This window comes from Macadamia integrifolia, unplaced genomic scaffold (genome assembly GCF_013358625.1).
Source record: "Macadamia integrifolia cultivar HAES 741 unplaced genomic scaffold, SCU_Mint_v3 scaffold1381, whole genome shotgun sequence".
Taxonomy (NCBI): Eukaryota; Viridiplantae; Streptophyta; class Magnoliopsida; order Proteales; family Proteaceae; genus Macadamia; species Macadamia integrifolia.
Genome location: NW_024868184.1, coordinates 151,043 through 170,595, shown reverse-complemented (window position 1 = coordinate 170,595; position 19,553 = coordinate 151,043). Strand labels below are relative to the sequence as shown.

Genomic DNA, 19,553 nt, shown 5'->3' with positions numbered 1-19,553 from the left:
CTTCACTTGGGGATGTTCACAATGTATTCCATGTATCCATGCTGAAGAGATACGTGCATGATCCATCTCATGTACTACTCGTGGAACCAGAGTACCTAGAAGCTGATATGACCTATACAGAACAGCCAGCTGAAATTTTGGACTGGAAGGTGAAAACCCTTCGCAACCGCTCCATTTCCTATGTAAAGGTGCGATGGGCTGATCATTCACTTGAAAAAACATCTTGGGAGGTAGAGGATGAAATGCAAGCCAAGTACCCTCATCTTTTTGATCAACCAGGTACGTAATTTCGAGGACGAAATTTTTCAGAAGGGGGGGTAATGTAATATCCTGCTTCTTCAACCCGGTCTGATTTCACGGTTGAACCGGTTTAACCGTGCAGGAACCGAACCAGAGGGAGTTAGAGCGGGTTCCTTATGGGCTATGATGGCAAGGGTGACCTTAAACACCGGCTGGCCTGACAAGTCCGAGCCAGTGCCAGAAGAGACGGGAGTGCCCAAGCCGTGTATATGCACCTACCATAAGGCCATGTACAGATAAAGCAGGTATTATAGCCATATTTTAAGGTATATACGTATGCTACGTCGTATACCAGGGGTGGGGTTCGCGCCAGGCCCGAACTCGGTCAAAATCCCAAGTCTTGGCCCTCAGGTGGGCAGACAGGTGGGTGCACCCACCCACCTGAGTGACCCATCCATGTGCACCATTCACTTATTTAGGAATTATATATATAGCATTTAGGATTTTCTTTTCTTTTCATTTATGACACCCGTACGTTGGTGAGAATAGAAAAGAGGAGAGAGAAAAGAAAGGGAAGAAGAAGGGAAGAGAAGGAAGAGGAAGAAGAGAAGGATTTCAGTGGGGCCGAAGCTTGATCTTCCCATTCCGGCGCTGGAGGAGTGATCTTCAACTCTAGATCTACATTTAGAGGTAAGCAAAGTTGGGTTCTTTGAACGTTCACCATACCCAAGCCTAAATACCTGCTTTATCCGTACCTGGCCTTATGGTAGGTGCATGTAAATCCCCTTTGAAATGATGAATCTAAGGTTTAATAGATGATTTATGTGTTGATCTTGAAGGATTTGAAGAGGTATTGACAAGGTGGAAGAATCATTGTGGGTTTGAAGTTGTTCTTGAGCAAAGAAGGTAAGATGGTTTCCCATCCCTTGAATCTAACCTAGATCTAGGTTAGAACCATCCTATAAGACCTTGAAGGTGTGAAGAATGGGTTGGGAAAAGCCCCATTTGAGTCCCCAAAAGAATGAAGGAAGTTGGGAAGAAATAGTGTTTTTTCCGCCAAGACCGGTGGGTGGAACCGGTGGGCCCCTACCCGCCTGTGGGCACCCACCTGAGAGGGCAAGGGCCTTCGGGCATAACCGGCGGGCCCAACCGGTGGGCCAACTGGTGGGCCACCCTACCCGTCGGTCCTAGCAGGGGCCCCTGGCCCAACCGACGGGCCCTACTGGTGGGCCCCTACCCGTCGGTCCAAACCGGTGGGTAGGACCGGTGGGCCAGACAGCCCACCTGTCTGACCCACCTGTGTGGCTCCGAAGGTGATCCTTATGTCTGATTGGACCCAAATCAGACGTGTGACCTTCTTTTAATGTTCTAAACATGATTTTGTCATCGAATCATGTTAATTTTGATTCCAAAATGGTGAAGTACTAACCCCGCTCAATTATGTTAGGTTCACCAAATCCTACCCGATTCGCACCGGATCTCACCCGTACCGAACGGGAATCCTTGTACGCTATAGGTAAGTGGGGAGAGGACGTTTGGCCTTGTTTCAAGGCATTGTTTGGCATTCATTTAATTATATCTAGTCTAGTCATGCCATCATGAATATGCTATGTAGATTAGTCATTTCTCACATTGTTGTGCATGTGTGCTATGTTTACTTTCTAAATGCCAATTGAATGAGATGTTTATATGTTGAATGTGGACATCATTGTGCATGATGCATTGATAGACTAGATGCCATAGTCGGCTTGGAAACGAGTGCATTGGTGGCCCGTGGAATGGGACACGGTGGCACTATGCAATCGTACTGTTGTCATATAGGAGCATGCGGTATTAGGATTTTCACCATCCCATGCTACGACCCTTCCCAACAGGGGTTGAGGTGTTGGGTTATCATTTGGGGGGAAGCAATGGTCGCGGTTGTTGGGTCACTGTGGCGGTTAGACATAACGCCCGGCAGGTCATTTAGGACAGTCGGCAACTCCGGTGATACATTCAAGAGGGCCAATCGTACTGCTTTTAAATTACTAGAGTCAGCACCTTTAATTTTAGTCATTTACATTTCTGTTGAGAGCCGGTGGACGGCATTGTCTTTACTTTTCCGAGTACTCACGGTGGGCCTTCTCCGACAGCCCTATGGGCGTATCGCGGGATGGAGTTCGCGGCTCGTACCCGGAGTATACGCGCACTGTGGCTGTAGTAGCACTGAACCAAAGACTTAGTAATGTTGCTTAGGTGGATGTGATTTAAAATGTATTGCATGGCATGTAGTGCATATGATTGTGTTTTGATGTGTGGACTGCTGTGTGGTCCATCTTACCACTTACTGAGCTAGTGAGCTCATCCCACAGGTACCCTCTTTTTAGATGATTTTGTAGGTCATACATCTAAGGAGCACGGGGTGGGTCCCACAGTCGAGTTTCCTGAAGAGGACTGGTGGACCCCTGAGCAGTTAGAGCACGGCATTGATTGCTCATGTGAGAGTTGTGCTGTGGGACCGCAGTTTTGAGGTCGTGCTGAGCTCCACTTCTGAGGCCGAGCTGAGCTCTACTATGTGTTGCCGAGCTGGGCTCAACCCTTAATGCCGAGCTGAGCTCTAGCCTTTGTTGCCAAGCCGAGCTGTGTACTTTGATTATTTTGATGATTTCCTTTACATACTTGATATATGAATTGTACTTTTATTGTGTAAATATCATGCCTTCGGGCCCACATGTATATAATTATTGTATCACAATTTGGGTATCAAGTATTATGGGATTATTCACAGGTAAAACTTAGTCTTCCGCTGATTTGAGGAGCTTATATTAGTCGTGTGTATGCTGTGGTGGAATACAGTATCTGATGATCTTGGCAGGTTTGGGTTAACCGTGTTAACCGGTCACTGGCCCAGTTCTGTGAGAACGGGGTGTGACAACGGTGGTATCAGAGCCTGATGCTCTGCTCCACTCACAGCATACCATTAGAATCCCATAGACTCTATAATAGGGAAATGGGGTTGGGTTAATGGAAAAGCTTTAAGGAGTTAAAAGCCAAAGAAAGAAAGTATAAAGAGAGTTGCATTTAGGGACTGCATTCATGGCATACGTGATTGTAGATAAAAGGTAATCAAGTTGGTGTTATAACCTATAGAGTAGTAGTTTGACAAAATTTTGGCAGCATAACGGCGTAAAATGGGACTTCCAAAAATTTACACACAAATACCTGATAAACAACAGATAATATGATATAACAATGATCACAAGAAGAAAAATACACCACAACTATACTACACAAGTATTCCATATATGAATTCACCACAAAAATCACTATCAAAATATATTATTCCACAAATGATTCCTGTTACAGTGCAAATACAAGGAATAAGAATAAATGAAAAATACAAGGTCCACAAAAAAAAAGGGGAAAAATAGATGAACAGATGGTGTGGGCGAGCTAAGCCCTCACTGGTCATCGTTGTCATCATCGATGATCACCACGTTTGCCGAAGGCCTAGAGTTGACTTTGAGGCGGTGGTCGTAATAGTCAAACCTCACGTTCACTAGCTGGACCTCCCTCTGAAGCCGGCCAAAATCTGCTGAGATAGCGTTGGCCGTGGTGTCCAAGTCCTAACCCAGCCTGAGGAAGGAATCCTCCAAAGTGGCCTGCCTCTCCAGGATGCATTCCTCCCTAGAAGCACTCTCGTCCAACCTTCTCAGTAGCTGAACTTGGCCATCCTGCAAGGCCCGCATGGTGGACATCATGCCCTCGAAGTCGTATGCACCACCCTCAGGTGGTGGGGCTCTATGCGGTGAGGCTGCAGCTCTGGAGGAACTAGGACCGGGGCCTCTTGACTCCTGAAGATGTCACCACCCACCAGATCATCCCCCTCATCCTGAGGAATGTAGTCCTCATCCTCCTCGCTGGACTCCTCCTCCATGAGGACATCCTCCATAGGGGCAGCCCTCCTACCCCTACCTCTCTGAGCTCCTGCTCTCGGGGGTGTATCCATGAGGGTATGGAGACCCATCCTCAGGAGGTTACTCCTATCGAACCTATCAGCCGGAGTCTTCCCCTCCTCGCCGCTCAAGTCCACCCCGAAGAACTCGAAGATCCTAGTGAGGATCCTGCCATAGGGGAATCCTCCATCCTCAGGGTGGGAAGTGTGGTGCTCCATCGTCCTGAGGATGATGTACGGAAGGCATAAGTGCTCGCCACCTCCCTCTGCAGCCGTGTAGATGTAGAACGCGATGAAAGCCGCCATGAAACCCACCTGGTTTCGATGACCTCCTCTGGGGAGCAGGTTGAACTGGACCAACCGAGCAAATAAACGAACCTCGGGGTAGAAGGACGTCTCGGACTCCGGACGGGTGCTGCTGCCGCAGATAGTCTCGTAAATGAAGTCCGGCGTCTCCAGGCTCATGAATGGTCCTAGAGGCTTACTCCTGGGAGGACTGTAGTATCGGTGCCCAGCTGCCGATATGCCCAAGATGCTGGCTAAGGTACCCACCGTCAGCTGAATGTCTATCCCCTTCACCAAGCTGCTTATGGTGAACTCCCCGTATGGATAAGACACCTCCAAGTTGCAGTAGAACCAGCGGACTAGTTGCTCATAGCATGGTCGGTCTACGTGAAGGATAGAATCCCAGCCCAGTGTTGAGAACCTCTCCTGAAGCTGAGCCTTGTGGAAGTCGTCGACTACCACGGTCTTCTCCATCATCACCGACCTCTTCAGGAAAATAGGCCAGTTGGCTGCTGCCTCTGCACTAAGGAAGTGCTCCTCATCATAGTCTGTAGGGTCAGACCGAGCAGGTCCGGGTCTCCCTATGCGGGGAGCTGAAGAGCTGGTTTCCGCACTTTTCCGCTTAGTAGCGGTAGTCTTACGTCGAACGCCAGAGGAAGAGGGTCCCTTGCCGGTGCAAGATGACATCCTGGCAAGAAGAAAAGAAAGTGGGGTAAGTAAAGAAAAGAAAATGACAGTAGAAAAAAAGGGAAGCCCAAAACCTAAATTCTCGCAAAATGGAAAAAGGCGATAAGCTAGAAATGATAGGGAACCTATGGATATGATGCACGGTAAGCGACAAAGGGGAAACATGATAAAACAGTAAAATAACAGCAAGGATGACATGGGAGGATTCAATTGCAATGCGCAAACTCATTCACAATGGAGTAAAACCTTGAAACCCTAGGTCTAGAATGAAATGCCATGGTAGCGGGATCATAAATGTACAAAAACATACCCAAATAGACTATGGAGGTCCACAGAATACAAGTATGTGATGAAAACCAAGGAAACCAATACAAAAGAGGGGGTTTTTCATGGGAATACATGGGGATTCCAAGCACAATGGATATTTCATGAAATCTATGGCATGCTAAGCATAAATCAAGTGGAATGCATCACAAAGGAATCATCAATTGGAGAAAAGGGGCGAGAATTGAAGAAATCCCCAAATTTGGAAACCTAGGGCACGAATTGGGGTTTTTCTCCAAATGAAGAGATAAAATCCTAATAAACTACAAACGACCACAGTAGAAGCATCACAATCATATGGCAATACTATTCTATGGGGAAAAATATGGGAAGAAAGCCTAGACTAAGATCTACACATGCATTTTTACCCCCAAATGAAAATTCTGAGAAAGGAGGAGAAGAAACTTACTTGGAAGTGAGAGTTGAATCTTCTCAAAAGCGCCGAGTTGATGAGTAGACTCGCGAGTAGAAGCGCCGAGGAGACCTCCAAGATCGCCCAAGGAAGAGAGGAAGAAAGAGAAAAAGGTTGGGGAAGAGACAAGACTGAACAGGGTCTGTAGGGCCCTGTTCGTGTTTTTACACGGGCAGGATCGGTGGGTCCAACCGGTGGGCCCCTACCTGCCGGTTTGAGGCACTAGGATCGGCAGGCTCGACCGGTGGGCCCCTACCCGCCGGTGCAGCCCACCGGTTGTGAAAATTGGGGAAAATTTTAAAGATTTTTTTTCCCTTCTCTCCTCCTAGCATGATTATATTGATTCTCATTATTGATATTATTCCTATATTAATGTGTTATGGTCAAGTGGGACCATTGACGTACCTGTTGGGGCATTGGCCCTGTATCTTGGAAATTAAGTTACGATTTATTGTGGACTATCATACACTACAATACCTTATGTGATGACATATAATTGTGTACCGAAATCAATTCTCCGATGTTTAACCAATATGGTGTGTGATATGTTCCAGGTACAGGGATACGATGGTACGTACTAGATTTGGTAGTAATGCCCGAGGTACCTCGCGGGGTCCTAGTCCGGTCGGTTGACCACTGAATCCCAGGAGGTCCCGCTCTGTGGGGCAAACCTCACCTCCACTACCTCCAGAGACCCTTGGTCAGGGTGGGGCACATGGGGACCCACCTATGACTACACTCCCGGACCCTCCACAGGTTATTACACCGGGAGATGTTGCTACTATAATTCAGTAGTCACAACAGGCTTTCCAGCAACAAATGCTTCAGCAACAGCAAGCATTTATGACTGCTATTCAGCAACAGTTGGACTTTTCTCAACCGGGTCAACCTCCCCGGGTACTCACTCCACAGGACCCACCTGTAGGGTCGGGAACGGGACCACAAGTGGGAGGTACACCTCCAATCCCACCATTTGGTGTTCCTCAATATGGGATACCTCCTCCATACTCCTACTATCCGGCTTATGCTCCTAACTTCCCACCGACGAATAATACGTCAAAGGTAGTGGAGTCCTTCAAGAGGAACTTACCACCTGTATTCTCTAAGGTGGGGAGTGATCCTCTGGAACCGGACCAATAGATCCAAGAACTAGAGAAAATATTTGAGGTGCTTGAGTGCACGGACGCACAGAAACTCATTTGTGCTGGGTTGCAACTTAAAAAGGAGGCAAATTCTTGGTGGTAAGCCTCCAAGCCTATATTGTTGGCTGCCCATCCAGAACCCACTTCGGAGCAGTTCAAGGAGTTGTTCTTGGACAACCATTATCCGCGCAGTTTCAGAGACCGCAAGGAGACGGAGTTCATGGCCTTAACTCAAGGAGGTAAGACTGTCCTTGAGTACCAACAACAATTCGAGAGTTTGTTCCATTTTGCCCCAAGGCATATGAGGACAGCTGAAGAGAAGGCAACAAGGTTCCTAAAAGGCCTAAAAGCATCTATTGGGTCTGTACTTGAGGTCTTGGATTTGATCAAATATGGCCAGATTGTGCAAAAGGCCAAGACCATGGAGGATAAGAAAAAGGGAGAACAGTCCCTCACCCCTGGACTGTGGAAGAGAACAAACCCATTTCCGGATATGGGAAATTCCTCCAAAGCATACCGCGGATCGTACAGTTCTGGGCCTATGTATAGGCAGCCCTATAGGCCATCTGGCTACCCTCCTAGACCAGTTGGTGGTTCGGGTTCCACCTCTTTTCGCCCGAACACTAGTGTGGCACCTACAGCTCCAAGGCCACCTCGACCTCTATCTGCAACGGGTCAAGTGCAGAGGGGCCCCGCCCCAGTTTCGACGTCTCAGATTCGTTGCTTCAACTGCTATTTATATGGGCATTATGCGAAAGACTGTCGAGCCAGACCAGCCTTGCCCTCCAGTCAGCCCTCTGCATACCGACCTCCCTTACCTCGAGGGAATCAACCGCAGGGAAGGATGTATGCTCTGTCAGCTGAGGAAGCTGAGGCCAGTACAGAAGTAGTAGCAGGTACATTTTAAATTAAGAAATTCATTATGATTAATATTGATGACCTGCTGAAATTATATGCATTGTTACACTAGGTATCCTACCCATATCAGGCATACCAGCCTATGTTTTATTCGATTCAGGAGCTACTCATTCATTCACATCTAAGAGATTCATAGAGAAACTTGGGATGTCACCCAGGATCCTAGATCACAGAATGATTGTTAGTATGCCTACTGGTAAAGTTACACAGTTGAAGGAAGTATATGGGCCGTGCCCAGTGGAAATTAGTGGGAAGAACTTTGATGCACAACTCATTAAGTTCAATATGCAGAATTTTGATGTTATACTGGGTATGGATTGGTTATCGGCTCATCGAGCTAATGTGATGTGTGCTGAAAAGCTTATTAGGGTGACAGATGATGAAGGGAAAGAATTGGTATACTAAGAAGATAAAATGAAACGGGTGAGGAAGGTCCCTGTCTCTGCCCTTCAAGCGATAAAATTGCTAGAAAGTGGATGTCAGGGTTACTTAGCATCGGTACTTGATGTTGATGCAAGGATTACACCTCTAGAAGAGGTAAAGGTGGTGAAAGAGTTTCCCAACGTTTTCCCAGATGATCTGATGCATTTACCACCTGATAGAGAGTTGGAGTTTGCCATAGATTTGACTCCTGGAGTAGCTCTAGTATCTAAGGCTCCATATAGGATGACACTAGCTGAATTGAAGGAGTTGCAGATGCAGTTGCAGGAACTATTGGAAAAGGGGTTTATTCGCCCAAGTGTTTCACCTTCGGGTGCCCCGGTGTTCTTGAGATCTTGTAAATCCCCTTTGAAATGATGAATCTAAAGTTTAATAGGTGATTTATGTGTTGATCTTGAAGGATTTGAAGAGGTATTGACAAGATGGAAGAAGCATTGTGGGTTTGAAGTGATTTGGAGGGTTTGAAGTTGTTCTTGAGCAAAGAAGGTAAGATGGTTTCTCATCACTTGAATCTAGCCTAGATCTATGTTAGAACCATCCTATAAGACCTTGAAGGTGTGAAGAATGGATTGGGAAAAGCCCTATTTGAATCCCCAAAGAATGGAGGAAGTTGGGAAGAAACAGCAGGTTTCCCGCCAAGACCGGTGGGTGGAACCGGTGGGCCCTTACCCGCCTGTGAGCACCTACCTGAGAGGGCAGGGGCCTTCGGGCCCAACCGGGGGGCCCAACCAGCAGGCTAACCGGTGGGCCACCCTACCCGCCGGTCCTAGTAGGGGCCCCTGGCCCAACTGGCGGGCCCCTACCCGCCGGTCCAAACCAGTGGGTAGGACCGGTGGGTCAGACAGGTGGACAGCCCACCTGTCTGACCCACCTGTGTGGCCCCGAAGGTGATCCTTGCGTCCGATTGGACCCAAATCGGACGTGCAACCTTCTTTTAACGTTCTAAACATGATTTTGTTATCAGATCGTATTAATTTTGATTCCAAAATGGTGAAGTACTAACCCCGCTCAATTATGTTAGGTTCACCAAATCCTACCCGATTCGCACCGGATCTCACCCGTACCGAACGGGAATCCTTGTACGCTACAAGTAAGTGGGGAGAGGACGTTTGGCCTCGTTTCAAGGCATTGTTTGGCATTCATTTAAATGTATCTAGTCTAGTCATGCCATCATGAACATGCTATGTACATTAGTCATCCTCACATTGATATGCATGTGTGCTATGTTTACTTTCCAAATGCCAATTGAATGAGATGTTTATATGTTGAATGTGGACATCATTGTGCATGATGCATTGATAGACTAGATGCCGTAGTTGGCTTGGAAACGAGTGCATTGGTGGCCCGTGGTATGGGACGCGGTGGCACTATACAATCGTACTATTGTCATATAGGAGCATGCGGTTTAGGATTTCACCTTCCCGTGCTACGACCCTTCCCAACAGGGGTTAAGGTGTTGGGTTATCATTTGGGGGGAAGCAGTGGTCGCAGTTGTCGGGTCACTGTGGCGGTTAGACATAACGCCCGACGGGTCAATAGGACAGTCGGCAACCCCGGTGGTATATTCAAGAGGGCCAATCGTACTGCTTTTAAATTGCTGGAGTCAGCACCTTTAATTTCAGTCATTTACTTTTCTGTTGAGAGCCGGTGGACGGCATTGTCTTTGCTTTTTCGAGTACTCACGGTGGGCCTTCTCCGACAGCCCTATGGGCGTATCGCGGGATAGAGTTCGTGGCTCGTACTCGGAGTATACGCGCATTGTGGCTGTAGTAGCACTAAAACCGAAGACTTAGTAATGTTGCTTAGGTGGATGTGATTTAAAATGTATAGCATGGCATGTAGTGCATATGATTGTGTTTTGATGTGTGGACTGTTGTGTGGTCCATCTTACCACTTACTGAGCTAGTGAGCTCATCCCACGGGTACCCCCTTTTTAGATAATTTTGCAGGTCATACATCTAAGGAGCACGGGGTGGGTCCCACAGTCGAGTTTCCTAAAGAGGACTGGTGGACCCCTGAGGAGTTAGAGCACGACACTGATTGCTCGTGTGAGAGTGCTGCGGGACAGCAGTTCTGAGGCCGTGCTGAGCTCCACTTCTGAGGCCGAGCTGAGGTCTACTATGTGATGTTGAGCTGGGCTCAACCCTTGATGCTCAGCTAACCCTTGTTGCCGAGCCGAGCTGTGTACTTTGATTATTTTGATGATTTCCTTTACATGATATATGAATTGTACTTTTATTGTGTAAATATCATGCCTTCGGGCCCACATGTATATAATTATTGTATTACAATTCGGGTATCAAGTATTATGGGATTATTCACAGGTAAAACTTAGTCTTCCGCTGATCTGATGAGCTTATATTAGTTGTGTGTATGCTGTGGTGGAATACAGTATCTGATGATCCTGGCAGGTTTGGGTTAACCGGTGTTAACCTGGTCACTGGCCCGGTTCTGTGAGAATGGGGTGTGACAATCATTGTTTATCTTTGGGAGCCAATGAATGAAATAAGTAGGATGGGTTCCAGGCTTCCCAAAGTGATCCCCGTCTTGTGATAATGAGATAAACCCTGAAAATAAAGGACTTGCTCTAACATGGCTATATGGGGCCTAGTTGCCTAATCGGGTATTCTTCCATTCTCCCATGGGTCAGCAACATCACGACCCCTAATGGGTCAGCAATATCATGACCGTTGAATTAATTTGTTTCATTAATTCAACGATTTGGTTAAAATATCAGTAAAGAAAGTGGAGATAATAAAATTCGAGTTTGGATTAGGATTCGGATTCGGATTCGAGAATTATTCGTTTATAAAAATAAAAAGTGGACAAAAAATTCGGATGTTATTTTTAATATTTGCAATACTTGTTTCATATTATCTATCAATTATCATATGTACATAGCATACAAATGATATCAAATTTTAAATTTTAAAAATAAAAATATTATATTTAGTTTTTTTTTTTTTAACTCATTTCCTATTACTCAAATAATTGAATTAGAAAAAGAAAGACTGAGAAGGGGGATTGAGCACAAATTCAGTTAGACTCACGTCACTCATCATACATGTTCACCTTAAAGACTAGAGAAAGAGAGTAACGACTATAAGAATTAGGCAAACCAAAATGGGGTGAGAGATTTTTTTTTTTTGCAAAAGTGTGAAAGATTACCTCAGGAAAGACAAACTTTGTCGATTTCTGTTAAAAAAAGAAGAAAAATAACATTAAGATAATAAATGCATAATAGTCACACTATTTTTAAAGGTTTATTGTCTTATTCAAGATAAAAAAAAAATAAAAATTTACATCGGATAAAACTCGGTTGTAATCGGAATAAGGTTCGGTAAAATTCTGTTCAACGCGAATAACTCGGTCGAATTTAATAACTAGGGTTACAACTAGAGAAAACCGAAACGGACATTGAGGCTCGACCGCTCGGGTACATTCCTTTCGAGTTCCTTCTGCTAAAACCCTCAACCGACGAAGCAAGGGTTTTGCTTCTTTTCTCTGCAGAAAATTTCTCCTCCTAGGTCACCATGGTTTGTGAAATTCACTTTTACCTTTCTTTTGTGCAGATATGATGCTTGTCTTAATGGTTTCCTTTGCTGCATATAGTTCTTTTTCTTACTCTTTGGCGATCTTTGTTAGCCGCAAGGAGATTATATCGACCTTCATCGCAAGCGACATGGCTATCGCCATGATCACTTCGAGCGAAAGCGAAAGAAGGAAGCTCGTGAAGTTCACAAGCAATCAGCTATTGCTCAGAAGGTATTCCTTATTTTTATTTTTTAATTTTCTGTCTCTGAACTTAGTGTTATTGCCTTCCCTTCATCTTTTCTTGCTTTAATTTATCTCTCCAATTTTTCACTTCTTAATTTTTTTTGTTTGATCAGGCCTTGGGAATCAAGGGTAAGATGTTTGCGAAGAAACGGTATGCCGAGAAGGCTTTAATGAAGAAAACGTGAGTACACTTGCAATTCTGTAGGTTTATGGGTTTAAGCGTCTTATTGATTTCATTTATTATTTGATCTCTTACTGCATTTTTTTTTTTCTCTATCTACCCTTAACCTTTAGGGGACAAATTTTTTTTTAAATGAAATGAAAATCAGTTTGTGTTAGAACGTTTGAGAGGGATACTTGCACAAGATGCAGCATAAGAAACGGTTGTTATTGATTGAGCGTTGAACTAGTTTTGGGACTGCCCCCTTCATTCAACATATAGACTAGCTATTGTAGAGACATAACAAGAATTGGAAACTAAAAAGCATTGTTGTGAGTCCCAAAGATACTGCCATCTCTCTTTCTTCCCCTTTTTTGTTATTTACACCCACCAAGTATTTACGAAACCAATCACAATCACAATCACAAACACCACAGATAGGAGAAACTAAGGGCTTAGGACCAGATTTAGGAGAAAACCTGTGGTTGGCTATTGGAAGCTCAGATGGGGCAGGAAAGCTGGTCGAGTGGTCCTCCTAGGATGCTCTTCAAACCCTCCAAAGTGCCTTGCAAGTTGGCTGCTGGATTGGGAGGTCTGGCCAAGGTCGACCAAGTCACAAACAGCTGCTGTTGATCTCTTCCTCTTGGTTGATCTTCAATGGCTTTTGGATTAGAGGTCAGGTCTTCAAACAACTTGTAATAAACTCTCAAAATATCTCTCTCTCTCACAAGCTCGAACAAAGGAAGAAAAGTGAACAAAGATGGGATAGATGTTGGTGGGATGGACTTCCTCAGTTTTGGGTCTCTCACCCACAGCTGTATCAACCGTTGAAGAATCCTCTCTCAGGAATAAGCAACATTGGCGGTAAACTTGATTCATTCATTAAGTCTTAAGTGTTATAGAAATACCTCTTTAAATAATAGAGGTTAGGGACTCGCATAATAGAAAGAAACCCAAAAAAGAAACTGACTTAAGCAATAAGATACTAAACTTGTTCACTAACCAAATAGAAAAAGACAACTTAGGACCGTTCTAGAAAGACTTGTACATCACTCAAAACTATGGTTGATCAGTCAAACCATAAAAAGACAAAAAGACAGAAAAAATACTGTTCGTATGTTACCATTCGTAACATTGGTGATGCAGATCCAGATTTCAAGGATTGAAATCGGATCGCTTAGGGCCCACTAAATTATCAAATAGTTCATTCTAGACAAATTAAGGGCAATATTGTAAATTTCTGATACAATTTAGGAGCTTTATAAAGTGAAATAATTGACTAAGGACTTATCGGGAATTAATCCCAAAGAGAAGGATCATTTCTGGAAATAAAAATAGTAGTGGGGTCAAACAAAAATAAAACCCAAGAATGAAGGGTAATTCTGCAAACTAGTAAAGAAGGGGGTGTATTAATAAAGAACTTATAGTTAGAGGGCTTATCTGTAATAACAGCAATTGTTTATTTAAAACCCATAGGAGAACCTTTCTTCTTCTTCACGATAGAACACAAAACGATAACCCAAGGTAGACCTTCTAATGTAGGGATGGATTTGACAACCAAACCAGTCCCAAAACTGCAGGAACTTTTAAACTAAGAACAACCAAAAATAGCCAAAGTAAGGCAGCAATATAACAGATCAGAATTAAGGAAGAAACAGATTTTTGTAAATCAGAATTTCGAACCCAGAAACTGGAATTTATGAGTTCAGACTATAAACCAGATAATAGGCCTAACCAGAAGTAGGAATAGAAGCCTAACAGTTCACAGACCAGAATAAACATCCACAGAAACAGAAGAGGACAACTCAGACCTATCGGTTCTGGTTCCTGTTCTGTAAGGTCACTACAGGACAGAATTCAAGAGAATTTTAATATCTTAAAATTGGCTGGCCAGAATCAGCCCAAACCAAGGTCGAGTCTCTCTTGGGTAGGGAGGAAAGATTGACCAGAATTATAGCTCAAACCAATGGCTGGAAGTGCTTCAGGTAGCAGAGAGCCGATTGTGAAATCTAAGGCAAATCTGGGCAGAATTGGAATTTAAATACCTGGTTTGTTGAACAGCAATAAACTCCTTGAAAAAAAAAACCTGGAAGGAGAAAAGGAGCACTTGAAGATGAACCTCTTGGACTTCTTGCCGCAAAGAGTCGTCGGATCGACACCAACCCAATACCTTGATCAAACACAAGGAAGTTCTCTCGCAGAGAAAACAGCAGCAGCAACCATGTAGTTTGTAAAAATCGTAGCTCATTAAAAGAGCCATAATTTTTATTTATAACAGTGATAGGGGTTACATAAAATAGAAACTAACTTTAGTTTCCAAAAACTGAAATAGGAAACTAAAAATTAGAAACTCAACTAGTTACTAAAACTAAAAATAGAAACTTACAAAATAGAAAGTCCTTTAGTTGCTAAATTGGAAATAGAAACTAATTTATGACTGAAAATTAGAAACTAAATAACCCCATCTAAAAAGGACACTAAAGAAAAAGGAAACATATCACTGAATCCCGTATGCAACTTTAGAACCCCTAGTTTAGACCCATAAAAGTAGCCCAATATACTCCAAACCACATGGACTGAAGGCCCAACACGTATACAACCCAACCCTAAGCTTATTCCTAATAAAACAAGCCTAGTTTGGTGAAGAATCTGCATCACCTTCAAAGGAGAGAACTCACTCAAGACTGAGTTGCTGGATCTGCAAGTTTAGGACAAGGATCGAAACCTCAAGCCCTATCGGATGCACGTGACAACCAGCAGTGATACTCTCCACCAGCAGGATCTAATTTGTTCTGCAACTTAGTCCATCGCAGGTACAGAACCATATCTGAACTTCTAGTCAGAGCTTCCGGTAGAGACCAACCTTGGTCTTGGATCTGTGTATGGTGAGTCGTTTCTTTTGTAGGAATGAGTTCTAAAAATCTTGAACTGGTCTGGTGGGTATTTGTAGAGATCGAGCCCTTGTTTGGGACTGCAACTACCGCCAGAAACAGGGCAGCAGCTAGATGTAATAAACAGAAATAAAGACAAGGAAGATGATGGAGTCGAAGAGGAAAGGGAAGGGAATAACAGAAGAGAGAATTAAAAGATTTCGAAGAGGGAGAAAAAGGGGTCGGCAGCCATGGCTTCAAAACCAAAAAAATTTTCAACCAAATTTCTATTCATCAAGTCTAAAAACTAAATTCTTCTTATTACATGACTAATATAAAGAAAAAATCAAACAATTAATGAAAACTACTTGAAAATGAAAATTATTCTAAAATTAGAAGCTAGCTAATTTAAAAAGAAATTAATTCTAAAACAATAGAAAATCAAATCAAAAGATATTTCTTTCCTAAGTCCATCGTGCAACTGCATTAGCTCTCCCGGTCTTAAAAGAACTTGACTCTGTCGAGTTAGGTCGTGCTCCCAAAATACCCTTGTAAGTTGCTCGCTGATGAGGTGGCACGTATCTTGAAGCAGAAGATGGAAACATAACACTTAGAGGAGGGAGAGTAGGCTGACGTGTCACTAGAGCAGGAGTTAGTCGATGACGTGGCATGTCTGATAATGCGTGTGACCTCATTAAGTACATACGACCTCCTTGCTTCACCTTGATGGTGTTCCGTGCACCATCATAGAGAATGCCTGCATGTCGCTGCCAAGGTCGCCCTAGAAGAATGTCGCAGTGTTAATGGGGTGACCAAACAGGTGACATGGTACTGTATCGGCCCAAACTGTAAGTGTACTCGAACAACTGCAGTGGCATCTTCTTGAGCTGTGGGTCCAAAACCTCGCACGTGAATCTTCTTGAAAAGCTGTTTCTGTGGAAGGTTGTGTGCTCGAACAAATTCAGCAGATATAAAATTTGCTTTTGCCCTAGTATCAACAATTGCATGAACATCAATAGGGTCGGAGCCGTGCAGGAGAGTACCCTTCTGTCTGAAGAGAGGAGCCTTATCAACTAGTCTATTCGAAAAGATGAAAGGTTAGCTAAATGAGCTTCTACATCCTCATCTTCACAATCAACAATATCATCGTCCTCGAGGGGATAAGGATATAAATGAGATTCATTTTCACTCTTCTTTGTCGGCTGCTTCTCTGCTACGTTCACAGAACGAGTCCTGTTGGGACACTTGTTGGAATAGTGACCCTTCTCGCCACAACTATGGCATATAATATTCTTTACCTCAACACTATCCTTGTTGAACTCTGACCTTTTCTCTTCAACTCTGCAAGCTTCAAGCTTCTTTTCCTCCATACGTGGTGGAGGTCTATAAACTGAAGAAGTCTTGAGCATACCCTTCCAATAAATGAACTTCTCTTCAGCTGTCTTGGCATGAGCTGCTGCCACATCAATAGACCTGAAATCAGTGTTAGCTAACTCAAGTTGAATCTTAGTACTTAACCCACTGATATATCGCATCACCCGTTGCTGGTCTGTCTCCTGAAGTCGACACCTTGATGACAGTATGTGGAATTCGAGGGTGTAGGAATCCACATTTTTGTTCCCTTGTTGCAAGTTAAGTAATTTATGGAACATTACCTTTTCACAATTAAGAGGAATAAATTTTTCAGTCGGGATCTGCTTCATGACCTCCCAATTGGTAATGGGTCCAAGTCTTCTGACAAACTTTGCATGGATTACATCATCCCACCATGAACATGCATACCCAATAAACTTGGTGATGATGAGTTCACATTTCTTCACGTCTGGAAGAGACATACGCAAAAATTCTCTCCACTTTGGTAAGCCAGTCAAGAAATTCCTCAGGTCCCTTTTCACCACTGAACTCGGGAACCTCAACTTTGATGCCATAATCTCTGTCAGAAAATTTTCGGGTAACATCCTGGGGAACAATTGGATCAAGTTGCTGCCTCTGAGGTGTGTCTTCGATCCGTAAAGTGTTGAGCTGAGGAGGTAATGTAGAGGATCCGTCTTCAGCTCACTTGTCGAACCTCTTCACAAAGGCAATCATTTCTTCCATAAACTTATCAAACTTGGCTTTAGTCCTCTCAAGCCTAGCATCAGTATTCTGTTGGTTCTCAGCTAACTTGCGGTACAATTTGTGCAACTCAGCATTGGTGATGTGACTTGCCATGGTTAGAAAATTGCAGGAAAACCTGGCTCTGATACCACTTGATGCGGATCCGGATTTCAAGGATTGAAATCGGATCGCTTAGGGCCCACTAAATTATCAAATAGTTCACTCTAGACAAACTAGGGGCAATATTGTAAATTTCTGGTACAATTTAGGAGCTTTATAGAGTGAAATAATTGACTAAGGACTTATTAGGAATTAATCCCAAAGAGAAGGATCATTTCTAGAAATAAAAATAGAAGTGGGGTTAAACAGAAATAAAACCCAAGAATGAAGGGTAATTCTGCAAACTAGTAAAGAAGGGGGTGTATTAATAAAGAACTTAAAGTTAGAGGGCTTATTTGTAATAACAGCAATTGTTTATTTAAAACCCATAGGAGAACCTTTCTTCTTCTTCACGATAGAACACAAAATGATAACCCAAGTTAGACCTTCAAAGGAGAGAACTCACTCAAGACTGAGTTGCTGGATCTGCAAGTTTAGGACAAGGATCGAAACCTCAAGCCCTATCGGATGCATGTGACAACCAGCAGTGATACTCTCCACCAGTAGGATCTAATTTGTTCTGCAACTCAGTCCATTGCAGGTACAGAACCAGATCTGAACTTCTAGTCAGAGCTTCCGGTAGAGACCAAACTTGGTCTTAGATCTGTGTATGGTGAGTCGTTTCTTTTGTAGGAATGAGTTCCAAAAATCTTGAACTGGTCTGGTGGGTATTTGTAGAGATCGAGCCCTTGTTTGGGACTGCAACTACCGCCAGAAACAAGGCAGCAGCTAGATGTAATAAACAGAAATAAAGACAAGGAAGATGATGGAGTTGAAGAGGAAAGGGAAGGGAATAACAGAAAAGAGAATTAAAAGATTTCGAAGAGGGAGAAAAAGGGGTCGGCAGCCATGGTTTCAAAACCAAAAGAATTTTCAACCAAATTTCTATTCATTAAGTCTAAAAACTGAGTTATTCTCTATTACATGACTAATATAAAGAAAAAATCAAACAATTAATGGAAACTACTTGAAAATGGAAACTATTCTAAAATTAGAAGCTAGCTAATTTAAAAAGAAATTAATTCTAAAACAATAGAAAATCAAATCAAAAGATATTTCTTTCCTAAGTCCATCGTGCAACTGCATCAATTGGTTACTGGAAGCTGCTGGAGAACAAAATACTAAGGAGATATAACTGGTTTGATGTCCATATGGGCTGTTTCTGATGCTGCAAGCTGAACCAGATCTATACTCAAAATTGGACCAACTTTGGGCTGGCTCAATCAGCCTGGTTGCTGTCCCCTTCTTCTTCGATAGTGTAAACCATACATGGAGCCAGCATGGGAATCTACATCAAAGGCAGAGCACAATCTTCTTCTCCTCTTTGATATTCTCTCTTCCTTTGTTTCTTTCTCTTCTATTCCATGACAACTCACATTTTTGGGGATTCCGGGGTCAGTGAACATGTTCTATCTAGGGTAACTAACCTTCTGGTCTTTGACAGCTATTAGTTGGGTATATCAATGTATGAGTAAGTCAAAACCCCCTCCCAATTTCTTCAGAATCATGTAAAACTAGCATTTTTATTAACTATTAATAATCACTATCTTGTCTTGAATCTAGGTTTTAAACCCCTCCTTTTCAATAGAAGCTGTTAAGAATGTTGGTAAAAATGAAATTATGTCTTTAAAATTTAGGCTATGATTTGATATTTGAAAATGAACAAAAACATATTTGATCTTCCTTCGTAAACAGTAAATGATATGATACTCCAAAAAGTCTTAACTTCGTAGTCAATTTGATTGCATTTATTACCTTTCATTTTCATTTAAACTCAACCTTATGCCCGAGCAATTCATTCTTTAAGGACCATATTCACAATAAGAAACTATAGCATGAGGATTAACACAAATTTTCCTTAGACCATGGTAGGATTTATTCAATAAGCTCACTTTACCTTTGGGGGAATGAATGTAGGAAGTTTGTAATCCTTTCTTCGCTTTAGAAGTTTCTCCCCGAGATTTTCAAAGCCACCAATATCATGCCCAGCTTGTTACAGATATAGTCCATATTTTACATATCCATACGATTGAGTCCTTAGGTTTCTGAAATAGTGTAAAAGGGAGTGCTTCGAATCATTGCTATTTGACTTGGACCTGTTCTAAAA

At 43.2% G+C, this 19,553-nt stretch overlaps 1 protein-coding gene across 1 annotated transcript in view; it reads left to right on the top strand.

Moving 5' to 3' along the window:
- Positions 1-11,777: 11,777 nt before the first annotated feature.
- LOC122063622 (ribosome biogenesis protein NSA2 homolog) overlaps positions 11,778-19,553 on the top strand; it is a 27,077-nt gene continuing 19,301 nt past the window's right edge. The window contains exons 1-3 of the mRNA XM_042627321.1: positions 11,778-11,919; positions 12,029-12,148; positions 12,274-12,341. Coding sequence (XP_042483255.1) covers positions 11,917-11,919; positions 12,029-12,148; positions 12,274-12,341 — 191 coding nt within the window. The 5' untranslated portion in view covers positions 11,778-11,916. The remainder of the gene's footprint in view (positions 11,920-12,028; positions 12,149-12,273; positions 12,342-19,553) is intronic.